At 53.4% G+C, this 27,448-nt stretch overlaps 2 protein-coding genes across 6 annotated transcripts in view; one reads left to right on the top strand and one right to left on the bottom strand.

Moving 5' to 3' along the window:
- The first annotated feature begins 144 nt into the window (after positions 1–144).
- On the top strand, positions 145–10,299 carry DHX38 (DEAH-box helicase 38). Of its 2 annotated transcripts, XM_088136337.1 has the most exons (26): positions 145–546; positions 631–797; positions 871–1,017; positions 1,124–1,295; positions 1,415–1,533; positions 1,623–1,699; positions 2,163–2,318; positions 2,475–2,636; positions 2,722–2,829; positions 3,790–3,908; positions 3,990–4,127; positions 4,429–4,615; positions 4,753–4,938; positions 6,517–6,657; positions 6,748–6,858; positions 6,937–7,053; positions 7,527–7,634; positions 7,716–7,828; positions 7,949–8,157; positions 8,241–8,395; positions 8,475–8,630; positions 8,711–8,845; positions 9,311–9,436; positions 9,549–9,644; positions 9,892–10,013; positions 10,100–10,299. In XM_088136337.1, the coding sequence occupies exons 1-26, from the start codon at positions 203–205 to the stop codon at positions 10,182–10,184; spliced, it is 3,756 nt and encodes a 1,251-aa protein (XP_087992463.1). In that variant the 5' UTR covers positions 145–202; the 3' UTR covers positions 10,185–10,299. The 2 variants fall into 2 exon arrangements, with proteins under 2 accessions (XP_087992463.1, XP_087992462.1); XM_088136336.1 differs by having other exon boundaries at positions 6,748–7,053.
- Positions 10,300–10,350: 51 nt separating this feature from the next.
- Positions 10,351–27,448, bottom strand: part of PMFBP1 (polyamine modulated factor 1 binding protein 1) — a 30,606-nt gene continuing 13,508 nt past the window's right edge. The window contains exons 4-18 of one of the 4 annotated variants that reach the window (XR_015795318.1): positions 25,767–25,922; positions 19,598–20,086; positions 19,287–19,490; positions 16,418–16,540; positions 16,216–16,312; positions 15,958–16,115; positions 15,679–15,862; positions 15,193–15,349; positions 14,965–15,118; positions 14,639–14,803; positions 13,765–13,864; positions 13,532–13,644; positions 13,357–13,431; positions 13,042–13,135; positions 10,351–10,605 (exon numbers count right to left, since the gene is read on the bottom strand). Coding sequence is in view for 1 of the 4 variants with exons in the window: in XM_088136340.1 (XP_087992466.1) it covers positions 12,967–13,135; positions 13,357–13,431; positions 13,532–13,641; positions 14,639–14,803; positions 14,965–15,118; positions 15,193–15,349; positions 15,679–15,862; positions 15,958–16,115; positions 16,216–16,312; positions 16,418–16,540; positions 19,287–19,490; positions 19,598–20,086; positions 25,767–25,922 (2,241 nt within the window). In the remaining 3 variants the exon portion in view is untranslated. Of the gene's footprint in view, positions 10,606–10,637; positions 13,136–13,356; positions 13,432–13,531; positions 13,645–13,764; positions 13,865–14,638; positions 14,804–14,964; positions 15,119–15,192; positions 15,350–15,678; positions 15,863–15,957; positions 16,116–16,215; positions 16,313–16,417; positions 16,541–19,286; positions 19,491–19,597; positions 20,087–25,766; positions 25,923–27,448 lie in introns of those variants that run through there. The other 3 variants (XR_015795319.1, XM_088136340.1, XR_015795320.1) reach the window with 3 other exon arrangements.

The raw sequence follows: 27,448 nt of genomic DNA, 5'->3' as shown, positions 1-27,448 counted from the left end.
GGCGGCCTCGAAAGGACAAAACGCGCCTTTTTCCACCAGCGAAGGCGGCGCCGACCCCGAGGAGACCCGCCCTCCGCGGCTCTATGGCGGAAGGTGGGCCAGAGGGGCTCCGCCGCGAGGCGTTCTGGGGCGGGCGCCGGCGGGCCTGGCCCGTGACTTCCGGCCCCGCTCCGTCCGGAAAGGGAAGCGCCGCGCAAGGCCCATGGAGGAGCGCGCGGCGGCGGCGGCGGCGGAGGCCGCGCTGCACCGGCTGGCCGGGCTGACCCCCGAGGCGCAAGTGGGGGGTCTGGTGCTGGTCAAGCGGCGCAGCGCCGCCGAGGAGCAGCACGTCTTCAAGATCCCGGCGCCGCGTACCTCCCTCCTGGGCCTCGACCTGCTGGCCGCCCAGAAGCGCCGCGAGCGGGAGGACCGGCCCGGGAAGAGGCCGCGCGGCGGGGCCGCCGAGGAGAGCGGGGGCGAGCAGCCCGGCCAGCCGCAGCCGCAGCGGGAGCCGCCGGAGGAGCAGGGCGGCGGGGCGGGGCAGAGCGGGCGCCGCCGCAGGGACAGGTGAGCGGGGCGGGGGCGCCGCTGCCGGCGGTCTGGGGGGGCCCCGCGGGCCGCCCGGCTGACCCCTCCGCCCTCCTCCGGCAGGCAGTACCGCTCGGCCCAGGCGGAGACGCCGTCGCACCCGGGGGGCGTCAGCGAGGGCTTCTGGGAGCGCAGCCGGCAGCGGGAGCGCGAGCGGCGGGAGCACGGCGTCTACGCGTCCTCCAAGGAGAAGGAGCGCCGGAGGGAGCACGAGCGCAAGCGCGACCGAGGTGAGACCGGCACCGGCCTCGGCCTCGCGGCTGACCGGCGCCCTCCGCGGCTGACCGGCGCCTTTCTCGACAGACAACCGTGACCGCGGGCGGCGCAGCGCTCGCGCCGAGAAGGAAGACCCTTCGGAGAGGAGCAGGAGCAGGAGCGGCAGCAGCAGTAGCAGCGGCGGCAGCAGTAGCCAGAGAAACGAGCCAGAGAGCCCTCGCCACCAACCCAAAGGTGCAGCGGGTTCCTCTCCCTCTGCTTTGCGCCGTGGATCCCGCCGTAGCGGAAGGGTCAACGGCGGCTTTTGGGCACTCACGCTTGTTTCCTTTCCTGCGCTCAGATGCAGCGACGCCATCGCACTCGGGCTGGGAGGAAGAAGAGAGCGGTTGCAGCGGTTCTCGCCGCTCCCAGTGGGAATCTCCCTCCCCTGCTCCATCCTACCGGGACTCCGAGCGAAGCCACCGAGGACCTGCTCCTCCTCGCGACAGTGAGAGGCGGGGGGACCGCGAACGGTATGGCAGGGCTAAACGCCCCCGAGGTTAGGCAGTGCCACAACGGTGGCCTGAGCGAGCTTAGTTTCGGTCACCTGAGACTGTGTGAGTTGCCGCTTTGTGGTGGTTCCCCTTCACAGGTCCGGGAGGAACAGATGTCCTGAAGAGACTCCTTTGCCCACCCCTACTTACAAATATAACGAGTGGGCTGATAACCAAAGGCGTTTGGGTGGACCACCGTGGCTCTCCAGAGGCAGGGGTAAGAAAAACAAGGATTCAGGAAGGAGAGAGGCCTGGGCTTTCTTTAGTCCAAGACAGAACTGGTGTCTCACGAGACACTCTTTCTAGGGAGAGGCGAGGATGGCGAGGACAGCATTGCATTTGAAACGGAGGAGGAACGGCAGCAGTGGGAAGACGATCAGCGGGTGAGTGGCAGCATTATCCCCTGGGGCTGCCAGTGTGGTTACCTTGCTGTTTGGGGCAAAATGGCTGAAGGGGAAGAAGCAGAGCGAGAAGCTTCAGAATAAGCACCAGGCAAAACTCAGGTGGTTGATGCTGCTTCGTGCTTTGTAAGTGGGAGCTCTGGGGCAGTGCTCCTTTATTAGACTGCGAAGTTTTTCATTGCCTCAGTATGTGGTGGGACAGGTTATGGATGACAAAAGGCCACCCCTTGCGGGGCTTGAGATCTCTCTTTGCCTGCTCAAGGTGAAGTGTCAGTGGGGTCAAGAGATCTGTGTCCAGGCTTTGTAGCGTCGGGAAAAGGGCTTTTTTTTCGCCACGGGTAGGGGCAGCACTGTTGCGATTTCTCTAAACCGCTGGATCAGCACAGCAGAAGAGACCCTGCCTTTTTGGGGGGAGGCTTCCTAATCCTTTTTTGCCTCTGCTCAGCAAGCTGACCGGGACTGGTACATGATGGATGAGGGCTACGATGAGTTCCACAACCCCCTGGCTGCGTCCTCAGAGGAATACGTGAGGAAGCGAGAGCAGCACTTGCAGAAGCAAAGGCAGAAGCGCATCTCGGCTCAGCGCAGGCAGATCAATGAGGTTAGAAAGGGTGGGGGAGGCGCATCTGGGCTTAGATGGGCACGAAACTTTGACCACTGCTGCTGGGCTGTCATCCAGAGTGATGGGTCTACCTGTTCTCTGCTGCTGCTAGCGGGGCCCCCAAGCTCCTGAACAATCTAGTCTTCTGCCTGGTAGGATAATGAGCGCTGGGAGACCAACCGCATGCTGACAAGTGGTGTGGTACACCGGCTGGAGGTGGAGGAGGACTTTGAGGAGGATAATGCTGCCAGAGTACACCTTCTGGTGCACAACTTGGTGCCTCCTTTCCTTGATGGACGCATTGTTTTCACCAAGCAGGTCAGGTGAGGTGGTACTGGGGGGGGCGGGAAGGAGCAGTGGACCTTTGCTGCCTTAAAATTATCGCTCTGTTCACTCTTTCCAGCCTGAGCCTGTTGTCCCTGTCAAAGACGCCACCTCTGACTTGGCTATCATTGCCCGGAAGGGCAGCCTGTTGGTGCGGAAGCACCGGGAGCAAAAAGAGCGTAAAAAGGTGCTTGCTGAGTTTCTTACTGGGTTGGGGTGCCTGTGGGTCACCATCTCCCCTGAACCGCTAACAGAAGGGTAGGTAAGTGCGGCGCTCGAGTGGCTGCGCATTAGAGCAACAAGGCGCATAAGGCTGAGTGAAAGGCTGGAGCAGGAAGCTGAGGAGCCAGCGTGAACAGTGGGAAAGCCCTGATGCATAGTCTGAAGAGAAACAGGTTGAAGTCCAGAAACCATCCTCTGCTCCAGACGGGGTAGCCTTCTCCCTGAAGGAGCAGATTGGAGCCTTGGCGGTCCTCCTAGACTCCTCGCTACCGATGAGGCTGGGACTACAGGAGCCTTTGCCCAGCTTCAGGTGGGAAAGGAAGTCTGGGCTACACTAAGTCACACTCTTGTCCTTTCCAGCGGGGTTACTGTGATGCGCTGTGCAAGGGGTGGCTTCTAAAGATTACTCGCTTTCTGTGATTGGTGTGGGACGCAGCGGGTGAGAGCCACTGTTTACGTATAGCGCCTACGTTACGGGCGCAGCATTGATTACCCTGAGCCTTTGAGATACAACTTGAAGGACTTGTATTTGACTTTCAGTACCCCACCTGGTGTGCTGTGGGATCCTTCTCAGGAAATTTAAGGGACAGCAAAAAAGAGTATTTTCCTCTGATAGCACCTCCTGCTGGAGCAGGCACCCACGTCACTGACCTTGAGAACAGCAGAGTTATTTAGAAGGACGTTTTCGAGCCTATGTCTCTCCAGCGACTTTAATTGACTTAGATTTATATTAGCTGTATCTCTATTTGCTTGATTTCTTGTTTGATGAGGGATTTCTATCGTTGCATGGGTTCGACTCTTATGTTGGCTTTTTGTTGCTATTAGGCTTGTGATTTTCATTGTATGCTGCTGTGAATGCCCATGAAAGATGATGGTGCAGAAATAGACCAAATAAAGGCATAAATGTTTGGTGTTCCTCTTGTAGGCCCAGCACAGGCACTGGGAGCTGGCAGGTACGAAGCTTGGCAACATAATGGGCATAAAGAAGGAGGAGGAGGAGGAATCGGGGCAGGCCCTGGCCGAGGATGGCACGGTGGATTACAGGTACGGTGGAAGTCAAGAGGGAAGGGCAGGGGGCCCTGTGGCCTGGCAGGGGGTGAAGAGCCCTGATGCCTCTCCTTGCAGGACAGAACAGAAGTTTGCTGGACACGTGAAAGAGAAGAGTGAGGCGAGCAGCGAGTTTGCCAAGAAGAAGTCAATTGTGGAGCAGAGGCAGTACTTGCCCATCTTCGCTGTTCAACAAGAGCTTTTGACAGTGATCAGGTCTGCACCCTTTCTGCCTTGTCCGGCCTTTGCAAAGACGTTCTGGGGACAGAGAGGTTGTGGGGACGGGAGAGCAGCTGCCCTGTTGAAGTCAGTTCTGTGCTGTTGTTAACCCAGTAGATTCTGGCATAGGTGCCGGCAAATAAAATGATGCATTCTGTACTACAGCCGCAACAGAATGCCTCTGTTAAACGTTATGTGGAACGTGGGGGCATTGTGCAAAGCGAAAAACCCAGGAGGTGGAGGGGGTCACGCAGTGTTGTTCCAGTCAGCGATAGATCTTGCTGCCTTCTCCCAACAGGGACAACAGCATTGTGATTGTGGTGGGAGAGACGGGCAGTGGCAAAACAACGCAGTTGACCCAGTACCTACACAAGGACGGCTACACGGACTACGGCATGATTGGCTGCACGCAGCCACGCCGAGTGGCAGCTATGTCCGTGGCCAAGCGCGTTAGCGAGGAGATGAGCGTGGCCCTCGGGGAGGAGGTGAGCACAGCAGACCAAAGAAGACAGGGCGGCTTCCTTTCCGTAGGAGCCGGCTGAGGGTCAGGGAGCCTGGCGGAGGCCAGGCGCTTTCTTGCCTGCTTGACAAGCACAGCTCCTTGGCCTTGGGTCTGTGCCAGGTGGGCTATGCCATCCGCTTTGAGGACTGCACTTCAGAGAGCACTGTGATTAAGTACATGACCGACGGGATCTTGCTTCGCGAGTCTCTGCGTGAAGCTGACCTTGACCACTACAGTGCCATCATTATGGATGAGGCGCACGAACGCTCGCTCAACACAGATGTGCTGTTTGGCCTCCTGCGAGAAGTAGGTGCTTGGTGGGATTTGCTTGGGGTTTCTTGCCATGGCTGGAATGGAAGAATACTCAGCTCTCCTGGGGCTCATTCACTTGTTCATGCTCAGCACAACCTAAAGCTGGTGCGTGCATTACTTTAAAAATTCCGCAACTCACAGAAGAATAGACAGCAAGGGATGGGACCCAGGCTGAAATTGACCTTTAGCCATAAAAACTCAATGTTGGGGAAGTTACATTCTTTCACCCCAAGCTGCCTGAGGTGGTTGCTGGAGGAATGACGTGCACGCAGATCCCCATGCAATAATAAGGGTTGTATCAATAACAAAAGCATACGTGTAAACAGAGTAGTGCTTTTGAACTAGAGAAATGTGACGTGATCGGGTGGAAAAGAGCATGCTTCCTCCAGCACCGCTTTTAATCTCCCAGAAAGCCCTCGTAGGGGCCTTTTTAAACGTCACAGGTGCGGATTTGCTCTACGGTGGCGATTAGAGTCAGACTGTCTGGCAGTTGTAAAGGACGGTGCTGGCTTTCCCACTGAGTAAGCAGCTTTGGCTCGTTCTCTTGGCGGACCGTGGGCTGAGCACGCATCCCAGCAGTTCGCCAGAGCCCAGAAGTGCGCCACCTGGTCCGGCATTGCCCAGAGCTGCTTGAAAGAAGCCCGTTTTGCAGCTTCCCATTTGAACTTCTGAAACCCGCTTTGATTTCACCCTAAGAGGGCCAGCAACCTCTTGTTCAAAAAGCTATTAACGTGAAGTGTTGCCACCATTTTGAGGGCTTAGAGAACTGAGAGGTAAAGAGCTTTCCTGACTGCGTTTCAGTGAAGTGGCTCCGGGCCTGGTGGGGGCCCTTGCCTGCTTCGGCTGTGACTGCCAATCTCCTTAGCCTTTGTCCGTTCAGAAGGATGCTCAGCAGGTATGCGCAGCATTGCTGTAGGTAGGTGGCCCCGTGCCCGCTAGCGATGCTGTTCCCAACAACCTCACAGCAGGAGCTGTGGTTCAGAACATCTGGAGCATGTGGATTTGCCTGCCTCTTTTCCGTGGGCTTATTTTAAGCAACGAGATCAAGGGTTGCTCCTTAAATTGGTGTGTGTTCTTGTTTAGGTCTTTTATCGGTCAGTTAGGATGTTAAGCTTTTCAGTGCAATCTTCAAAATGACTGTTTGCTCCACAAATGACTAGGAAGTTCTCAGTTCCTGTAAGGGCATTCAAAGTCAACGAGGCTTTGCCTTTTCCTCCTTCCGTTCTCAGGTTAAACTTTTACTTCAGGTTTATTGGTGAGCAGATTTGACAGGACTTGGTTGAAACGCACTGGCTGCCCATTCCAACATTTTGTTATAACAAGGGTTGCGAAGAGGCAGCTGAGTTGAAGCAACCTATTGCACAGGCGGCCCTGATGTCTTTAGTTAGGAAATGGAAGTTGTGAATCCCTTGAGAACTAAGAGGCAAATGCTTTCAGGCTGAAGTTCTTTCATGTGGCAAAAGGAAGGAAGAAAATGCAAAGTGGGCGACTGCGAAGGAGGTAATTTGGGAGATGTGGCAGCACAGTAATATTTTCCTATTGCTTTTTGACACTGATGCTGTTCTTTCATAGGTGGTAGCCCGACGCTCGGATCTGAAGTTGATTGTCACCTCAGCCACCATGGATGCAGAGAAGTTTGCAGCTTTCTTTGGAAATGTGCCCATCTTCCATATCCCAGGTCGCACGTTTCCTGTTGATGTTCTCTTTAGCAAGGTATGGGGTGACCAGACCCGTCTCTTCCCATACAGGGCCGCTGTAGAGGACAGCTGGATGGGTGCGTCAGTCTTCTTTTTGCTCTTTCAGACTCCGCAAGAAGACTACGTGGAGGCAGCAGTGAAGCAGGCCTTGCAAGTTCATCTCTCCAGTGCCCCTGGAGATATCCTTATTTTCATGCCGGGCCAGGAAGACATTGAGGTGAGTCCTACTGCAGAAGTTTCTGAGGCCCTAGTCAACCTCTTAATGCCCATATATTCTCCTCACTTCACCCTGCAGGTCACATCTGAGCAGATTGTGGAACATCTGGAAGAGTTGGAAAATGCACCTGCTCTAGCTGTACTACCGATCTACTCTCAGCTGCCTTCAGATTTGCAGGCCAAGATCTTCCAGAAGGTATAGCTTGCTGCCCTTCCACTAATGATGGTCTTAGATTTACGTGGCAGTGTTAGCTGGAACCTTGAAGCATGTATCATGACTTCTCCCAAGCTCAAGACAAGTAGAATAGTTGGCAAGCAGCATGATCTGCAGCAAGCTGAATCAGGACCAAAGACAACCTGTAAAGAACAGAGAGGGGGAGGAAGTGCAGCAGAAGTGAGTTCTGGGAGTAGAGATGAATTTTGTGCCGTGGCCTGAGAAGTCAAACGTGTTTCTGTTCTTAGGAAGTAGAAATAAGCAGCTTTTTTCAGGAGCTGTGGCTACAGGCCATTTCGATCAAAGGGGTTGTTGATTCAAGTCTTTGCAGGGTTAGCTTCTGAAAGCAAAGATGCTGAGCCAGCAGCCACTACCTCAGGGCCTTTCCTTTGGGGAAGCTGGGTTGCTGAGGGAGGGGAGTGGCAGCTGCATCTTGAAACTTGGATTCCTGGCAGGCACCAGATGGAGTCAGGAAATGTATCGTGGCCACCAATATCGCAGAGACTTCGTTGACAGTTGATGGGATCATGTTTGTGATCGACTCCGGGTATTGCAAACTGAAGGTGAGGAAGCTTGGTTAGGGAAAGCATAATGTCCTAGGGATGCAACTGAAGCACTGACTTACTCTACCTGTTACATTTCAGGTTTTCAACCCACGGATTGGCATGGATGCCCTGCAAATCTATCCAATCAGCCAGGCTAATGCAAATCAGCGTTCTGGCCGAGCTGGAAGAACAGGCCCAGGTCAGTGTTTCAGGTAGGAGTTGTACGTATCCAAGGCGTCTCCTTGCAGTGAACGGGGGTTGCAATAAATGCTTGGCTGCAGCTGTGAAACCTAGGCTGCTGTGCTGAGGCAGTTGCTCTCTTTCCTGAGCAGACTGTACACCCAGAGCGCCTACAAGAATGAGCTCCTGACCACCACTGTCCCAGAGATCCAGCGTACCAATCTGGCCAATGTGGTGCTGCTTCTCAAGTCTTTGGGGGTACAGGACCTGCTGCAGTTCCACTTTATGGATCCCCCTCCTGAAGACAACATGCTCAACTCAATGTACCAGCTATGGATTCTTGGGGCACTTGATAACACAGGTAGGGCGGAGCAACCCTTGCCCCACATGCAGACAGCTCTTGCGCCTTCTGTGGGGGCTCGGCTGAGATCACTTTCCCTTCAGGTGGTCTGACATCAACCGGACGCCTGATGGTGGAATTTCCCCTTGATCCTGCCCTCTCCAAGATGCTGATTGTTTCCTGTGACATGGGCTGCAGCTCTGAGATCCTGCTGATTGTCTCCATGCTCTCTGTCCCAGCCATTTTCTACCGGCCAAAGGTGTGTCAGGGGTGCTTGTGGTTGCTCCAGGGATTAGGCTTCATGGTCTGTCACTTTTGTCTCCATCATCTCTCCATAGGGCCGGGAGGAAGAAAGTGACCAGGTGCGAGAGAAGTTTGCTGTTCCAGAGAGCGACCACTTGACTTACCTGAACGTTTATCTACAGTGGAAAAACAACAGCTATTCGACACTCTGGTGCAATGAGCACTTCATCCATGCAAAGGCTATGCGCAAGGTGGGTGTGGGGCAGGCCCCAAGAGACCCCAGCCACAGAGTGACCGGTGTATGGAGCTGACCATATTCTTGCCCTTCAAGGTGCGGGAGGTACGAGCACAGCTGAAGGACATTATGGTGCAGCAGCACATGAGCTTGGCTTCCTGTGGCACTGACTGGGACGTGGTTCGCAAGTGCATCTGCGCAGCTTATTTCCACCAGGCTGCAAAACTGAAGGTGCGGGACTCTCACCTTCTTCCCTTGGACCACCAGCGCCCAGCTGTAGAGCAGGGGCTCCTGTGCATCTGCTTGCTCCATCTGTTACCTTTGGGAGACTGGCTTTGTGCCCCTTCCCTCCAAGGCTGCCCTGCCACTTGCTAGGCAGTGCTGTATGAGGCTCATTTCCCTTCCCACAATCCCCACCAAGATTAAGTTCTTTGTGGGCAGCAGGAAGGGCAGGCCAAGTCTGGATTCTGGCACCAGCACCGAGGAAGCCCAAAACAGGAGTGTTCTGCTGGAATTCCGTAACCAAAATACCACATCAAGTTTTCCGCATCGCTTCCACCCAAGTGTTTGGCCCTTGACCCCTTTTCTCTGCTTCTCTTCTGGCTGTTCCAGGCTGATTTTGCGCTCTGGCTGATTTCCTAAAGCACGTTAAGTGCCTAAGGAGGAACCGGGGTTGACCTTGCTTGTCTGCTACAGGGCATTGGGGAATACGTCAACATCCGGACGGGGATGCGCTGTCACCTGCACCCCACCAGCTCGCTTTTTGGAATGGGCTACACTCCTGACTACATTGTCTACCATGAACTGGTGATGACCACCAAGGTAAGGGGATGCTTTGGAGGAAGGGGCCTGTCGCTGACAGTTCTGGGAGGTGTGGGTGGGCCCACTTCCCTCACATAGGTACCAGTTCCCCACCTCTGCCTTTGCCCTGCAGGAGTACATGCAGTGTGTCACAGCTGTGGATGGTGAATGGCTGGCTGAATTGGGGCCCATGTTCTACAGCATCAAGCATGCTGGCAAGTCTCGTCAGGTGAGCTGCTGGCGGGAGCATCTGGTTGCTCCAAAATGGAAGAAAGCCAGCTCTGATACAGGCAAGCTAGAGGTCTGGCTTGGCAATTCAATTTTTTTTAATTAATATCACTTGCTTATCAACCAAAATATAAACAGCAGGCTTATGTGACAGTGTTTGGGTTGGACCATATGTCATAGTAAATATAAAGCAGGATGGAAGATGACAGATGGATGAAATCGTTGCGTGGCTGCTTGCTCTGGTCTAGGAGAGCCGGCGGCGAGCCAAGGAGGAAGCATCTGCCATGGAAGAGGAGATGGCTCTAGCTGAAGAGCAGCTCCGTGCCCGCAGAGAAGAGCAGGAGCGTTGTAACCCGGTGGGCAGTGTCAGGTATGACCCTTTGGGCTCCAGTGGGGAAGTTTAGAGTTTGTGGTAGCCTGCTCCACTCAGCCCTTGGTCTGTCTCCCTTTCTGCAGGTCCACAAAGATCTACACGCCAGGGCGCAAGGAGCAGGGCCAGCTGGCCACGCCTCGCCACACGCCAGCTCGCTTTGGTCTGTAGTCGCTGCCATCTCTGCGTTGTACATAGCTTCCTGCTGGGCTAAGTTGGCAGGGCCCTTCTTCAGCTGAGATCAAGATATAATTTTATTGTTTATATAAACATTGTTGCTCCTGGACCTTTCAGTGGCTGCTGTTTTGATGTGAAGTGTAACGGGTCTTTCTTTTTCAAGTGAGGGTGGTACTCTGGTAGAAGTAGTGCATCATGATGGCTGAAGTGCTTTGACAGGTCCTCTTGAGAGCAAAGCCTAGCCTGCAGGAAGGGGACATGCTCCACTTTCACCACAGATCTGCCCTCTCCGGTTTGGCCCCTGGGAAGGTGTGTGAGAGCAATGGGAGTAGAAGCATTCATTCGTTCACCACGGAAGTATTTGCCAGAGTTGCTGCAGTACAGTGTGCGGCTCCAAATCACTGTTGTGGAGAGCCTGCAACCAAAGAGACTTCGTGTTTGCCCACCAGTGCCCATAAGACCAGACCCAGACCCACCCTAGTCCAGCGTTCTGTTTTCCCTCAGGGGCCAATCAGCTTGCCTCTGCTTGCAAACAGGAGCTGGAGATACAATTCTCTCCCACTGGTCACCTTGCAACCCCTTTTTGGATGCAGCTGCCCCTGATCTGGCAGTCACAAGGCTTCGTCAAGACCAAGAGCTCTTTCGTAGACCTGCCCTCCCTAAATTGCTCCAGTCCCCCTTCAAATTGCCCAGTTATGGGCAATGGCATCTTGTGCTTTTGAATTCCATAGGTTAGTTGTGGGAAGAAGTGGCTCTCTCTGCTCTCAGTATTTTCTGGCCAGCTTCACGGGATGGCCCATCCACACGGAGTGGAGAGACTCAGCCTGCTGTTTGCCAGGCCAAAATTGGAAGCAAACCTCTTTTGCCCAATTTCAGTGGGCAGCCTTGCTGCTGACCCGTTCAATATACTCCAGCCTTCATTCTGGTCTCCTCAGATTGCTGTAGGCCTTCAAATGTGCTAAGATCGCTGGGAGAGGAGTACTACTGTGCATGGTGGTAAGATTACCATGGGTTCATCGAAGCAGCCAATCACTTCCACTCCTCTGAGTGGAGGATAACAAGAAGGGAAAGCAATGTCCTGGATGCAAGCACCAGCTCAGAAGCGTCATCAAGAAACCTTTGGACTTCTCAGCCGTGGTCTGTATCAGCAACATAAAGGACTCTTAGGGAGCATCCCACCTTTGCCAGGATAGCTAAACCAAATCTAGGGCGGGGGTGGATCAAATGGAGAGGAATGCTGGGCATCAGTGACAATAACGGAGAAGGAATAAGGCAGGAAAGAGGATTCAGAAGTCCTCATCCTGTGGCAGGGGGGAGACCTGCAAACAGTCTCCATGGTGTAAACCAGATCACGGGTAACAAACTGGAGAGACTAAGAATCAAACAGGCTTTGCAGATATCCCAGAAATCAGGTGGGATGAGTCAACTGAAACGTGAAACTCAGAGGCTATTCCTTGATTAGAAGTGATAGATCCAATTAAAAGGGAAGCTTTTGTATGTAAAGCAGCCAAAATGCCTCTGAAGATGTTCAAGTCCTGTTGAGAGCATCTGGAGAAGACTAAAAGAAGTAATGAAGTAGTATTCTAGACTATTACTACTATATGCAGGGGATGTAGACAATGCCTCTCTAAATTAGCTCACTGAGCTCTGAAGAAGTCAAGTGATAGTGAATGAGGGATGTCAGCTACCCCAGTATCTGCTCAGAAAATAACCCAGGGATAGGAGATCAGGTTCACCTTGTCATGGAGAAAAATCTATGGTTGCTAAGAGTTGACACCAACTTGAAGGCCCATAATCTCTCAATCAGCCACCTTGTGGGAATGTGACCATATAACGTTTTTAAGTCAGCTCTGGGAGGAATGTACGCAGATAATAGTTGCATTGGCTAGATGGCACTTGGAGGGCCGTGCCCAGTTTGAGGCACAAGAGAGCTACCAGGATGCTTCAATCTGGCAACCGAGCCTACAAGGAATGGTTCAAGGAGCTGGGCACCAGGGCCTTGCCAAAGAGACAACTAAGGGGAGCAATGAGAGGTCCCTACAAATATCTTGAAGGATGAGGATGAACAGCCTGCAAACAAAAGAAATGAAATTTAAGCTTTCTTAGGAATTTCCTGACAGAGCTGCTAAGTAGGAAACAAGTCTGCCTGAACAGTGGCAGCCTCCTTGCTGAAGATTTTCAGATGGGCTGATGGCCAGATATCTGCCAGGCCCTTTCCAATTCACGTGGTCCGTGCTTGAGTCAGTTTTTCAAGGATGGGTTAGCTTTGGAGGTTTATATATGCTAACAAAAATAACAATAATGTTCATGCTATAAACTAATTGAAGAATGGTAATCCAATTACAGAGCAGTAATGAGCAGACGTGAGCCTGCTTCCATGACGGTTCATCCACCCATTAGTAGCAGCAATTGGTCTTTTATTTTAAAGAAAAACAAATCACTCAGAAATTAAAACCAGAGGCTGGACTCCTCTAAGTGGCCATAGCAGCACAGTCAGAATACGTGCATGCTCTAGAGTGGCATGGTAACACAGGGTTTTTTAAATGCTCAGCTAGCACTGAGGTAAACATCCTTCTCACCCGTCAGTGAATTGGAGACACCCGCCATCGACTGGCAGCTCACTTCCTTTCCAGCACAAAGTGTTACGTTGTGCGACCAGCAGCAATGAAGAGGGCTTCATAGGAGCAGGTCAAAGTATGCCTCCTTTAGTCAATACTGTTCTCCCTCTGCTACATGGCCGATCAAGGAAATCAGAGAGTTGGGCCGTCGTCAGCTGTCATCTACTCTGCCCTGGTGCGGGCTGTCCTCCCAGTCTCTGGTGGGTTCTCAGCAGAGGATACCATTCACTCACCTTGATGCGCTCACATACAATGCGCTTCTCACTGGCTTCATTCTTCAACCGCTGGTTGTCCTGCTGGAGTCTCTCCACTAGTTCACGGAGAAGGCTGTGGGAGGAAGAACGGGTGCAAAACTCCAGGGCTGTCTCAGCCCACGTGATCCTTGTAGGCCTTTGAAAGGAAAGCTGCCCGGGATTCAAAGGCACCCACAGCTACTTTTCAATCCATCCCTAATTAAGCATGCAGGTGGCCTCACTTCACCAAGGTGGCAGAGAGTCCTAGAAGTGCTCCCCCCACCCCAGCACCGAAGGGCAGTTTTTCTCACTCACTCTCTCTCGCCAGTGAGTTGGGCAATTTGCTTGATCTGCACTCGGAGTTTGTGGCCCAATTCCTCATTCACCTGCCTGTAACAGAAGGATGATGGTGAGGAAGCTGCCAAGACCTCCCCTTTGCCCCAAATTCCCCCATGGGAAATTCAGCAATCTCTCTCAGGGTGACACTCACTTTTGCTCCTTTACCCACTGGCGAACATCGGCCACCACCAATTCACTCTCCTGGTGCAGGCAGTGTTGGCTAACACGTGACGCCTCCAAGGAGATTTGTAAGGAGTCTATCTACTGGGTGAAGAAAAGAGAGCAGTCCAGGTTGGTTGCCATGCTTTAATCCAGAGAGCTCTCACGAAGGATCTTGCCAATGTGATAAAGTGCCAAAGATGAGAGGAATCCGCTGCCACTCACCAGACAAGGGACGCTGGAGAAGGTTAGACTCTGGCAGCTCCAGAGTTGCTCTTTGCTCCTTCTGCCACCCTCCAAAAGACATAAAGGGCTGGAGCTCCGCCTGCAGAAAGCTTCCAGTTTGATTCCTGGTCACACCTGGGCAGGCCTGCTGCATGCCCAAGTGGCAGGAAGAACATCAGGGAGTGACAAGATCCTCAGTCAATCACCGCCATTTCCCCCTTCTGCCCGCCCGCTTTGGCGGTGTGCGTGGGACAACAGGCATGGAAAGGGGAAATGCAAAATTTTTTTCCCTTTGGAGATCTCCTTGAAACAGGCCGGCCCAGAGGCCAGGAGAGGGATCATTTCCCTCCCTGGGAGCCAGGCAGAATATGGAAGCAAGATCAGCTGCAAATAGTGAGGAGAGTTGTGGAGAGGGTGCAGCTAGGACTTTGGGGTGCTAGGAAGGCAAACAGGGTTGCTTCTGGCTGGCAAGGAGCCAGCGAAGGCTGGAGCGTCTCCACGGAGGGCAGAGACTCACTGTTGCATCCAGGACTAGAGGTGGGGCCTGGTCCCACTCCCACCCGCCCTTGCCCTCCTCACAGTGCAAGCTGGGCTATGTCATGCTCTTTCTGCCAGCACCGTGCCTGCCAGAAAAGGAGTCATGTTGTTGCATGCTGCAGGCAGAACTTGGCCCTCCTGGATCCGGTTCTCCCTCCCCGGCAACAGAACACCACCTACCCTGCACGCTGGGAGAGAAACCGGGGGGGGGGGCAATGGAGAGGCTGGAGCCCTTGCTGAGGATTCTGAGATCTCTGGCCCTGGCATCAGCTGATGTGTGCTGCCAGGACGGGGCAGCTGCCCAGCCACAGCGCGTCATCCCTCTGAGCTCGCTCACCTTTGCTGCCTGCTGCTGCAGCTGCAGCCAGGCCTGCCTGAAGCTCCATCGTGCCAGCCTCAGCGCAGCCGTCTGCTTGGTCAGCTGCTCCTGCAGAGAGCAGTTCTCTGCCTTCTGCTCCATCATGCAGGCCTGCAGGCCCTGCACGCTCCACTCCTCCTGCAACTGCATGGGAAGGTGGCTGTCAATTCTCGCATGCATTCTGGCTCTGCGAGTGCTGCCACCCCAGAGATGCGGCTTTCCAGTTGCCACAGAGCCTGGCGCACTTGCTCTCTGGGATAGATAGGCAGGCTCTTGCCCCTTCCTTTAGGCCATGTGCAGCTCACCTGCCGCTGGAACATCTCCAGCTCCAGCATGGACGCTGCCTGCAGAGGCTGCCACTTGGACCAGCTCAGCTCCTCTATTAGCTCCCTCAGTAATCCTCTGGCAGAGGTAGTGGCAGCAGCGGCGGCAGCAGCAGGACCACCTCCTCCCAAGAAACTAAGAAGAAAGCAAATCACTTATCCCTCGACCAGAGGCAAGACCCCTTCCCGTCCCGGGCCAAGGGAAGATACCTTGTCTGACCCAGTCCTGCTTCAGCTCTACGCTCTCTTCCATGGAGAGCCTCCAACGGGAGGCCAACCTTCCCAAGACGCTGGAGCTCTGGGTCACCCCCCACCAGCTGCTCCTGGGGCCCCTTCATGGCTGCTTCTTCCTGCCCCAGTGCCTGCCCTGCGGGGTGGAAGGAAAGGCTCAGGCAGGCCAGGCAGCAAAAGTGCTTTGAACCAGGAGGGACTGGAAGGTCAGGCCACTTCTGTGCGCTAACATGCTTTGACTGGGCCAGGATCACAGCTTGGAAGCTGTGCTGGCAGTTGACTCTTGGAGGGCGCTTACCCCATCATTAGAAGAATGGGACAGATGTCTCTATATAAGTAAGAATGAAATAGAATTTCTGCCTGCAAGCTGGTGAAAGGTGGTGGGCAGGAAGGAGCCACACACCAATCGGCCCCTCTGTGCTCTGCTCCACCTGACCCGAAGTCCCCAGAAGCCAGTCTCCTTACCAGCTGGCCACCACTGTTCTGGGCTCTTGGGCCGCCTCTGTTGCAGCACCGGTGCCCCAGCGCACCAAGAGCCGTGCTTTGCTTCCCGCGAGGTGGCATTCAAGGAATGGGCTCGGGCCCGCTCCTGAAAGACGCTGTGGCTAGCCCATGCCCTTCGAAGGAGCCTGTCCCGTTTCTGGATGGCCTGAAGGAGAGGAGGGGCATGAGGGAGCTCCAACATGGCCCCAGCAAAGCCCTCCCCAGCCAGCCTCCCCGGGCAGGGTCAGCAGCCACACTCACCCGTTCCTTCTGCGCACACAGCCGGCGGCTCTGCCCCAGCAGCGCCTGCGCTTGGCAGACCTGGTGCTGCAGCGCAGCCAGCTCCCGCTGCTGCTGCTTCCGCTCGGCTACTGCCTCCTGGCACAGGCTCTGCACAGCCAGCTCCAGGCGGGCTAGATCTGAAACAAGGCCCGACCAGATGAGGCCCCCGACTCCACGTGCCAGGCCTGGAGCAAAACAGGCAAGCTGAGGGGGGCTGGAGAGGGCCGGGCCCCGTACCTGTCACGGTATTGCTGTTCCGCTTGGCCTCCCTCACCAGCTCCAGCTTCAGGTCTTCCACCAAGGCCCAGTGCTCCTTGGCCTGCTGCCACAGCTTCTAGGCAAGTCCAAGAGAGATGAGCGGAGCTGGGCTTTGGTGCCTGTTGTGCCAGGTCCCCCATTCCTTGCTCCCTCCAGCCAGCCGCATCGGTACAAGGCCTACCTGCCTGAGTATCTCCTGGCTAGTCAGCTGGTTTCTGGACCTTGTGGCGGAGCAGCTGTGAGTCAACTTGTAGGACGCAAACTCTCGGCGCAAGCCGGCCAGGGCTTCCTTTTGCTGTAGCAGCTGAAGCAGAGCCTATGTCAGGAGTCTCCTACTCTCAAGAGGTCAACCAGCACGTTGTAGTATGTCAGGCGTTCCACCAGACATGGCAGTAAACCTCCTTCCACAAACTCTGCCCCACACTCAGTAGCAAACTGCCAAAACTAGGTATGTGACTTTATTGCAAATAAAGACAGTCCCCGCGATCCGTTCCTAAGTCTGTCTTTAAATTTGTAGGTAAGTCAGAACAGTTATTTAGCATCAGTCAAATGTTTCTCTTAGTATTTAATATATATTTTATCTTTCTGTGCGTATAAAATACTTCCCAATACACTGAAACACCTTCAACGTAATAATACAGCACATAATACAGTAATAATAAAAGTAACTACATATGATACTGTACTGAAGAGAGACAGAGAATCTCTGTGTGTGTGTGTGTGTGTGTGTACTGTAGGTATACAGTACTGTAAAAAACATGAAAGAAACAGTTCGTAAAACAGCTTTGATAGAAAAGAAAAAAGACCATCTTGTTCCATCAATGTCTTGCATTCTAGAAGGGGCGTTTATCAGTTAACATGACGATAACATTAGCAGTTGGATGATGCAGGAGAAGATGATGGAGAGGTGGCTACTGTTGAAGTAGACGGGGCTGGAGCTGGGGAGTCAGGGTCTGAGTCTGCTGCTGGTGGGTGGGGGGAGTCAATTTCCTGAAGTGGGCACCAAAGGAGGTTTGTACAGAGCTTTTCTTTTTCTTGTCATAAATGGCCTTGTGGCAGCTGAGGCCCTCAGTAACCGTATGGTAAACTTTGGTGAACCTCTCTGTGTTAGGATCTTGCTCCTCTAACTTTGCCATTCCTGTTTCAGTAAGACGAAAGGCTTCTCCTGACTTTTCTGGTTTTGGAGTTTTTAGGTCCCAATCTTCTTCCTCCAATGCTATCATCTGCTGCTCTAGTTCCATACGGTCTTTCTTCAGCATGGGAGTCGAGTAACTGTACATCATTTTCACTGATGTCTAAATGCAGCTGATTACCAGTATCAGCCGCAGCTTGCCTGCCATCAGCTGTAAACCCCTGAAAAGCATGCATGGACTGCGGGCACAATTTGTCCCACACTCCTTTCGTATTTGATTGCTCCATTTCATCCCAAGAATCAGCAATATTTCTGATGGCATCATAGACGTTATAATTCCTTCAGAACTCATCACATCATCTTGGGTAGCCCTGACTGCTTCAGAGAAGGTCTGTGATAAATAACAGGCCTTAAAGGAGGCTATGACTCCCTGATCCATTGGCTAAAGTAGTGATATGGTGTTGGGGGGTAATACAACCTTTACATTGGGGTGAAGGTTATCTAAAGTGCTTGGATGTCTGGGTGTGTTGTTAAGCACAAGGAGAATCTTGAAAGGAATTTTCTTGGGTTAACCCTAACCCTAACCCAAGCAATAACGTTCAACAGCAAGGACAAAATGGTTCCAGAACCAATCTCCAAAGATGGCAACTGTAACCCAAGAAGTGCTCTCAGATTTAGGGAGCGATACACAAGCAAAGGCTTGAAATCTCCAGATGTGTTACCCCCAAGCAATGTTAGCCTAGCCTTCGATGTCTTATGCCCTGGGGCACTTTTTTCCTCTTTCAAAATGTAGGTCCTTTCAGGCATTCTTTTTCCAAAATAAGTCTGTCTCGTCTACATTAAATATTTGGTCTGGCAAATAACCTCCCTCTTCAATAATTTTTTTCAACATTTCAGGAAAATCACGTGTAGCACTTACATCAGCACTCACCGCTTCACCTTGCACTTTAACATTATGTCAATTTGTCCTCACTTTGAAGCAACTGAACCAACCTCTGCATGCAGCAAATTCCTCATCACAATCGCCTTCACTTGTTGCACATGCAACTTTTAAATCACTGAAAAGACTGTGAGCCTTTTCTTGCACTAAGGCAAGGCTAATAGGCATGGATGCTGATCTGGATTGTGCAACCAAATTATCAATAGCCTTTCCATTTCAATGATTAAACCACTGTGTTGCTTAGTAGTAATCGTGGTGTACATCAGGGCAGGGCCTTTCCCATGCTCCATTATTCTCACTTTATCTTTTAAAATTGTTCTGATCGTTGACTGACTGTAGCCTAACACTTTTCTAATGACTGATGGTGTTTCACCTCTTCCTGATTGCTTTATTATTTCCACTTTATTTTCAATCGTGATTGTTTTCCTTTTCTTTTATGCATCACCAACACTTGCATTAGACTTATGCTTCGGAGGCATGGTTACAAAGGTAAAGAAGAGAAAAACGTAAGCCAAATACCAAGTTACACACTCAACACAGTGCTAACAGCAATGTGATCTGACTTGAAATGGCGGACAGCGTTCTCCTTCGAGCTGATGAACCACTGAAGCCATGCAATGTTTTCATGTCACAAGTAGTGTGTGTGTTCGTTATTACAAATCATTGTATTAAACTCAATTTTTTAATATAACAGGCTTTATGACAGTCCATTCATAAGTACAAGTTGTCCGTAAGTCGGACATTCTTAACCCAGGGACTGCCAGTAAGAAGCTGTGAACCCACAGAAGATCAGCCTATTGTAGAACACAGGAATCAAACACACCTAATTTTTTATGTGTCAGCCCCAGGGTTTAAATCCTAGGCCCTTTTCTCGCAACAGACTTGAAGCTTGACATCTGAGTTCCATCTGGTATTAGTTCCCACCTTGCCAGCTTCCTCTTTACCGAGTGAGAGTAGAAGGGCTGAGGCCAAGCTTACCTTGGTACGGCTCGCTGCCAATTGTATCTGCAGCTCCTGGATGATGGCCTTGTGCTGGCAGGTGAGCTGCACGGCCTGGCCCCTTTCCTGAGCACTGTGCTGCTCTCCCTTGAACTGCGCAAGGTTGTCCTCTGCTTGGCCTTTGCTCTGAAGATCTTCCAGAAGCATGTGCTTCTCTGCGTGCCCAGTGGCCTTCCCCCCGGCCTACAACAGAGCAGCTCAAGATGAGATTGGCAGCAGAAGGGCTCTTGTTTCTTCCACTGCCCTCAACCAGCTCACCACCAATAGGGGTGGCCCTGGCTAGTGATCACCTCTTTTTCCAGATGCTGCATCCAACTCTCGAGCTCGCCAACTCGGCCCAGGGCAGCTTGGTACTTCTTCTTATAGAGATCCAAGCTGCTTTCCAGAACATGGGCATAACTCTCTGCTTGATTCAACTGCTCCCACATGTGCTGATCCCACTCGACTTGAAGAGAACGCTCTCTTTCCTGCTCCTGGGTCACTGCCTTATATTGTCGGAGCTGTAAGTATACAGAGGAGGAGAGAATGAGGCCATGCCCCAGCTTGTAGGGAAGGTAGAAGGGAGTTCTGAAGCTCACCTGGGCCTTGAGGGCCTGGCCTTCTTGAAGCAGCATCTCCACAGCCAGATGCTGTCTTTCTAGCACACACTCAAGGCTTTGGGTCTGCCTTAGGCCATCCATCTTTAGCTTCTTTTGCTGCAGCTGTACCTGATCTTGTAGCTGCTCCACTACCACTTGGCTACCTTGCAACTGCTCTGGGAGAGCAGCCTTGCTCTTACTCTGTGAAGACAACATAATCCAGGGGTCAAGCTGGGGAACCCCTCACCTCTGAGTTGGAGAAAGATCACCAAAGTTCCTCCCTGAGCAACAAAGAAAGGCTCCCACCAAAGCATCTGCTTCTCACAAACTGGCTGAAGGAGATCACCTCCCCAGGAACTAATTCATTGGTACGAGTCCAACGTGCAGGACTGCAGAGAATATTTGGAGAAGGGGAGCCAGCAGTGCTTGCTCAGCTTGGGGCCTCTCTCTTAGCCCTTCTTCCACCTGAACAGCCTCTCCAGGAACAACGAATGATGTTGCCTGAGAGGTCAAGAATAATAGTTGTGGCATGGTTCACTCAGGGCAGCCGTGTCACAAGAGAATCGGTTGGTGCTCAGCGTGTGCTTTTGCTCTGACTGCTCCATGGTCTGCTGAAGCTGACCCTCTGGCTCTGGGACAAGAGCCTGGCCTGGCAGAAATCAAGGGGTACTGGAAAGTGAGCTTCAATCCTCCTGCATGTCAACTACGAAAATCATCCCAGCTGATTCTGGAAGAAGCTAGGCCTGGATGAGGACAAGAGTTTTGGATCTGCAAGGAGGCCACCTGCTTCTGGGGAAGGCCTAGCAAAAAACCCAAATGTCTGAGAAGAGGGCCAGGAGGATGTCAGCTGGTCCCTCTTCGTCTTCCATTGCTGGGACACACAACAGGGCACCTCTTCTTTCCTTCCACGCATGAAAGAGCAAGTCCACGGGCTGATGGGGAAGTAGCAACTGGTGCTTTCATGGCTGGAAGAGGTCTCCTGGGAGCCAAATTAGTCCTCGGGGTTTGTGGAACTGACGGCCCCTTTGAAGAGCTGAAGCCCAAACCACAGCACACGTGTCTCGGCCTTTAGGGGCAAAAACACTGGGCAGCAGCTGTGAACTAAGCAATGCTGCGGTGACCGTCTCCCCATGCTTTCACCCGCAGATGCTGCCACACAGGAAGCTGTCCATCCCCGCCTTAGCCTCTTGTTGCTGAGCCAATCTGTGGCAGCCTTCAGGCCCCGCAGATGCCAACCACATCTGGAAGAAGTAGCCCTACGAGCTGGGGCTGGGGAGGAAGCAGCACTTGCTGCCACAGCGTGACTGTCTGCCTATTGGAAACCACAAGCAGCTGAATTGGGTGTCTGTGCAGCTCCCGGTGCTCCGTATGGTCCTGCAAGTAAGAGGTCACAGGACTGGAGTGGTGGACCCTGGCTGTCATCCAAGGGCTACAGGCAGAGATGGGGGGAGGGCTCAGAGATTCTGCTTATTTGCATGGAGTGAGGGGATGGACTTTGTGCTACCCCGACCCAATTCCATGGCTCTGCCTGATCATGTTCCTCCACTGGAGACACCAGATTTGGCAGTTGCTCTCTGGGCTCAGTGCACGCTGCACCTAGTACTGTGCAGAGATCGCACAACCAACTTGCCTTCAGAATGCTGGCACTTCTCTTGCACCATGACCATGTAGGATGGCACTGAACCTGGGCAAGAGGTAGTCCCCTTACCTGGAGATCTGAGTGGGGCTTCCCCTTCGCTGGCACTGATCCAGGAGGCAGAGGCTTGGCATCTCAGAGGGCCATTGAGGCACTGCCAGGAAGCCTCTGGAGGGAGGGCTTTTAGGCCTGGCTAAGTGGCATCCCCACTGACGGCAGCACTTGCGGGCGGAATTGAGGACAATGACTGCTGATGAGTCGTATTGTTGAAGGGTGAGAATAATTTTTCCCATAAACCTTGCAGATCCTTCTGGTTTCTGGAAATTCCTGCTCAGACAAACAAAACTTGGCTTTGGTCTGACAGCCCACTGTTTTGCTCAAAAGCAGGCCCCGAGAAGGAAGTGCTGGAGCCTGGAAGCACAGCCAGCAGCAGATACCACCATCTGCCAAGCCACTACCAGCAGGATGCCTTTGCAATACTTCACACACAGGGCTCTTCAGTGCCTGAAAGGCGCATGGGCACAGACCTTATTAACATCCATCTCCAACATCATTAAGATGTTTCCCGGAAAATTAATTGAGAGACTCATTAAAAATAAATTAAGAAAAATGTGTTGCAGAGTGCTTGCTCTGAGCTCATAAATCAAAACTCGAAGCTTTGGGTTGCTGTGCAGACAATTAATGTGGGCCAATTTGTTTTACCCTGACTATGAAAATTAGAAAGCAGACATGAAGATTAGATTAGGGCTGTCTGTCGAGCAGAACTCAGAGTGCATATTTTAGGACACAAAGGGAACATCATCGGATGTCAAAAGCCAGCAAGGCCCCTGTGTCGGAGGCCGGCGCTGACCACCCAGGCCTATGTCAGCCGTGCTTCCATCCCAGCCAGCGGGCAGAGCCCCTCTCCCCCTGCAAATCGCCCTCACCTTCCCGCCAGCAGAAGAAACCTGAAAAGCAAGCAGCACGTGGCCTGGAGAAAAGCCCCCTCAGCAGCTTCCAGCCGGGAAGCAGGCCAGGGGAGAGCTGTGAGGGCGGTGCCGCGTTTCCTCCGAGAGAAGAGGGGAGTGGGCTTCCCTTCACTGGATGGGTCTGTGGGGTAGCTGAAGGGCTACCGGCCGGCGACGCCTTCCAAGCGGGGCCTGGGCTCCAAGGGCGCCACAGGGGCTTTCCAATGTCTGGAGCTTCCACCTCGGAGCACGGACCGGCAGAGCCCAATCTGCCCCCGCTGACACGAGGCCCTGGAGTTGCGACCTGCCTGTTGACCGGCTTCTGCCCCCGGCCGGAGACGGTTTGGAAGAAGTGGCTCGTTCAGCTCTGCGAAGGAAGATCCCTCTCTGTCGACTGCAGGCTGTATGCCGGCCGGCCGGCTGGCCGGCAAACTCTCCTGCTCGGAGCTCTTCCGAGAAGGAGGCTGCAGCCGGGCTGGGCCTTTTGGCATTCTTAGGCACGGCACGGCACGGCACGGCTGCAGCTCCAGCTGCCTGAACCCCAGTGGCGAGCCAGGGATAGGACGGGGCCACGGGGCCAAGCGAGGAGCCGGGGATTCGGCTTGCTTTCTAATGTCGCTCTTCGTGGGGGCTTCGGGGTGGGGGGCCTTTCCCACTGGAACAGGGGGGGGCAGCCAACCAGCCTACCTGCTAGGTCTGTCCGCCTGGCAACTCTGGAGGCCTGCAGCCCTGCAGGAGGGCAGCAGGGGGCGCCCCTGCTGCGGCGGTGCCTTCCCCCACTCCCCCCCCCAGCCAGCTGCTGCGGAGTGATCCCAAAATGGCAGCTCTCTGAAAGCGCGCCGTGATTACCCAGTGACTCTCCTGGCAGAGGGCAGAGGAGAATGCCTGAAGGGCCTGTTCCAGAGCCCTTAAAATGCCTTTGTTCCCTCAAGAGCCCATCATCATCGGGGCTGCTTGAGGGCCCTGGAAAGGAAGGGATTACACAGCAGGAAAGAGGCCCCGGCGGGGGGGGGGGCTGCCTGAAAGGCCCCAGGCTGGGCCCACCCTCAGGGACGCCCCGCTCGGTCTCCCTTCCCCTCCGGGGCTGAGTAAGAACACTCCTGGCTTGCCTGACTGCTCCCGCAAGGCGGCTGGGAAAAGGCCACCTTGGGGGAAGAGAGACAGGGGCGCACCGGAGGGCTGAGGCGAGAGACCAGGGCCCGTTCATCCCATTTATGTTCCCTCCCTCACTGGGAATGATTTCCCCATGTGTGTCCAGCACATCTCGAGCCCTAGGTCAAGCACAGAACCACTACTTAGCGAACGTCCTGGAAGAAGGGGACGCTGCAGTGCGGATCACTCGCTGGAGCCCTGGAGCACCCAGGAAAGGTGAGGCGAGGTCAGGGCAGGGGAGAAGGGGTGAGAAGGGCCGAATTATTTCACTCCAAATCCGAGGGCTGGCAAGTAGCCAAGAGCGCAGGGCAGGCACCGCAATGTGGGAAGGGTGGTGGTTGCTTTCTGTTGGGGCCAGAGACTAGCGGGGCAGAAAGAGGCCATGAGTGGGACGTGAGAGAAAAATATTTGAGACTTGCATTCGATGTATGACCGTGAAGTTTCCTCCCCTAGCCCGCACCCCCTGCACTCCCTGCCAATCCAGAGGCTGCAAAGAAGAGAGGGGTATTTCTCGCTAGAAGTCTGAACTGATTCTTTGTACCGGGTCTTAAAATTAAGCTTGCTTGGGCCACTAGCAAGTTTTGACTTTCAGAAAGCCTTTGGCAAAGCTGGTCATCGGGATCAGACTCGCTTGGATCAGACGGTGGTGACCGGTTGAAAAACGAGAAGCAGAAGTAATGTTTTTCCCATGCAGGGAATTCCATCGCTAGAGATTTATACTAGAACTGGTGTCTTCCAACATTCAGGACCTATCTGAAGCCAGAGGTCAGGAGCGAAGCCAACGAGTTTGTAAATGACCCCAAACGGGTTCACCGTTATAAAGTCTTTCACAGCCTGAGGAGAAGGGCTCATAACAAAGTAAGCAAGAGAGCGGCCACTCAAGAGCACAGGACAGCACAGGCCGTCTGGTGAGCTCCCCTTGCTGCGCCAGGAGAAAACTCTGAAAATAGCAGTGCTGTATCAGAAGTAGTGCCAAAACAAGTGTAGACACAATAAAGGAAATTGGAGAGGGTCCACATCTGGAGCGCACTGGATGGTTCCAGTCGCCTCATTTCCGGAGAGATGCTGCAGTGCTAGACAGAGGCCCAAAAGAGCAAACTAACACGGCCAGGAACTCAGAAAGAGCAGCAGTCAGTGGAGTTGGGCAGGGCCAGAATTGAAATAAATAAATAAATAAATCATCAAACCTCAATACATTCTGGAGAGAGGAGAGAGAGAAAATGGGGGTATTCCAGCCTCATGACTGAGGCCTCCCCTCTGGACCATCTGGAGGCGTCTTCTTCAAAGGAACACCCAAGTTCAGGCTCTGGAGAGCCCAAGGCATGGCCCCAGGCCAGCCTTCTTCCTCTCCTGTCCAAACAAGACTTGCTCAGCAGAGGACCCTGTCCTCGCAGGCTGCCTCTTTTTGTCCCCTGCCCTGAGAAGTGGGCATCTCCAGCAGCCACTCCAACTGTCTTCTGTCCCCAAGCCGCCCCCCACCCATGAATACTGGTTATCTATCTACAGAAGGTCTCCTGCTAACGTTTCTTCAGAAGTATCATTTGGGCTCTGGTTTTGGAAACAGCAGCCCCCTCCCACCAACTTGATGGAGTAACCAAGAAGAGGGCTTCTTTCAGAGAAGCTAAAACCCAGAGATTCTTAGTCTCTGGGAAAAGGGTGCCCCCAGCATGGTGACTGGCTTGGCAGAGGCCTAAGCAAACAACTGAGCAGAAAGGTAATCCCCAGCTCTGCTTGGTTATTACCAAGGCTGCTTTCCTAATCTGGTCCACTGAGGGCAGGGAACCACTGCAAACCTCAGCCTCTCTGCTCTACTTTCTCTTAGCAAGCCCAGCCTCCAAACCACTTGTGAACTGCCTTGAGATGCTGCATGGAAGAAGGGAAGAGGCCGTTATATTCAAGGCAGAGATAAGCAAGGCAACCTCGTCCTAGCCCCACTAGCACTTGGTGGGCTGGTTGGGCTGGCCCTGCAAGGCTGCCTTTGTGCTGGAATGACAGGTTCTCTGGTTTCCCCTCACTGCTTCCAGTCACGCAAGAGGAAGCTCTTTCCCCTGTGCTGGGCAACCAAACAGATCGGCAGGGTCCTCTGGTGTTTGTCGGAGCAGGGAGTTGAAGTTGAAAGGCTGCCTCTCCCTGGCAACGGCCTTACCTGCACCCAGGTGTCATGGAGCCCAGACCACATGGTTTGCCCTTTCCCTGAATGCCCACGCGGCTCCGCTTGCTCCTCTTCCACTGGGCGAGCGTTTTCTGTCTCCATAACTGGGTTCCTCTTGCAATCTTTCTGGCCAGACAGCAGTTTTTCAGTCTGAGGAAAGACAGGGAAAGGGTGGTTAGCAGACCCTGATTCTTTCTGCCCTGACCTATATGGTGACCTCTTTGGAGAAGATGACCTCTGCTGAGGAGGAAGGCCCCTTCGGCCACTACTCCTTGGCTCCCACAACCGCCACCCAAGGGCCACGAGAGGGAGCGGACCAAGCAGAGGCATCCAGACTGACATGCGCTGACCCCGGTTGCTGCTCCAGCTTGTCAGAAAATCTTCGCACGTTTTCTGCCTTGGCAAGCAGCTCGTTTCCAGGGGGTGAGCTCACCAGACAAGTCAACGGGAAAAGTTAATGTGTTTGCAGCAGAGTTCAGCTGGGCGAAGAGACAAAGAAGAGACTGATAAAGAGCAGCATGGGCTGTGGAATTGTTGTGTCACCCCTTGAAAAGTTCTTCACTTCAAGGGGTGTATCCTGAGAATGGCTGATTCCACACCAAAGGGAACTTGAGGTTACTCCTTACTGTTGGTGCTTTTAAAGCTGTAAGCTGCCCAGAGTCTTGCGGAGCTGGGCAGCCTCTAAATTCTAACGTGAATAAATATAAAAATAAATCCAGACAGCTCTCCCTTCTGAACTGGCACCTTCCCTTATTCCTTCCACCATGCCACTGATTCACTGCAAGAGCCCAGACAAAGGTGTGTATGCCAAATGGGGCTGGGCTGGGGGGAGGTGAGCTCCAAGTAAAGGCATCCATTCTTCAGCCCAGATGAAATTGGGTGGGTTACTTGGAAGCTTGAAGATGCACGGCCTGGCCGGATCCAGCCTCGGGCCATCTCCATTCTCAAGCAAAGATGGGTGGCCATCTTTGGACTGCAACTCCCACCATCCCTGATGTTGGCCAGGCAGGCTTGTGGAACTGGAGTACCACATCCTGCAGGGAATCCTAAAGGAAGGAAAGAGCCTGTCTGGTAGGAATCACGCAGCCAGGGCCACAAGGCTTATCTGAAGGCAGCTTGTTACTCTGACTTGGTGTTGATTTATTGGCTACAATCATGTGCAAGAACTGCATGGTATGCTTATGGTTCCCTGACTTGTTCCTGGTTTGATTTGTGTCCCGCCCAAGCCAGTAACAAATTCCCAGAGGCACAAACAAGCCCGTTGTTCAGGTACAGCTCTCTGAATGGCATTCAGTCTGTCCAGTTCAGCCTTTGCTTGACTGTTCCTGCCACATGGCCAAGCCTTGAGTCAACTTCCTTGTTTCTCGGCCAAGCTATTAGAAGACGGCCAGATCTGAGAGAGCCAGACAAGGAGACGCTAAGGAATGAAGAGCTTGGAAGCCACAGAGCTACAGGTGCCCAACATGAGGCCGTGTGTCCGGGCTCTTCCTTCCCTCTCCAGGCTCCCTGGCATCTTTCTCACAAGGACTTCTTAGCTAAAGAGGATGTGGACAGTCACAAATCTAAACACTTGTTTGGATTGGCCTCTCAGGAAGAAGCCAATGCCCCTTGCAGTTGACTGTGTCCTTCCCCACTTGCCTGGAGACCCAAGAATAGCCAAGATCTGTTCGCCCACC

This window comes from Python bivittatus, unplaced genomic scaffold, assembly GCF_059951505.1.
Source record: "Python bivittatus isolate LINGU-HERP-01145 unplaced genomic scaffold, Pbiv_v1 ctg000190_np1212, whole genome shotgun sequence".
In the NCBI taxonomy this organism is placed as follows: Eukaryota; Metazoa; Chordata; class Lepidosauria; order Squamata; family Pythonidae; genus Python; species Python bivittatus.
The sequence above is the reverse complement of the archived record's forward strand: the minus strand, read 5'-3'. Positions and strand labels throughout refer to the sequence as shown.

Coding starts and splice junctions, on each gene's coding strand:
- DHX38 (XM_088136336.1), top strand. CDS start 203: ATGGAGGAGCGCGCGGCGGCGGCGGCGGCGGAGGCCGCGCTGCACCGG. Junction 798..870: donor CGAGCGCAAGCGCGACCGAG/GTGAGACCGGCA, acceptor CTTTCTCGACAG/ACAACCGTGACCGCGGGCGG. Junction 8,158..8,240: donor TGGGGCACTTGATAACACAG/GTAGGGCGGAGC, acceptor CTTTCCCTTCAG/GTGGTCTGACATCAACCGGA.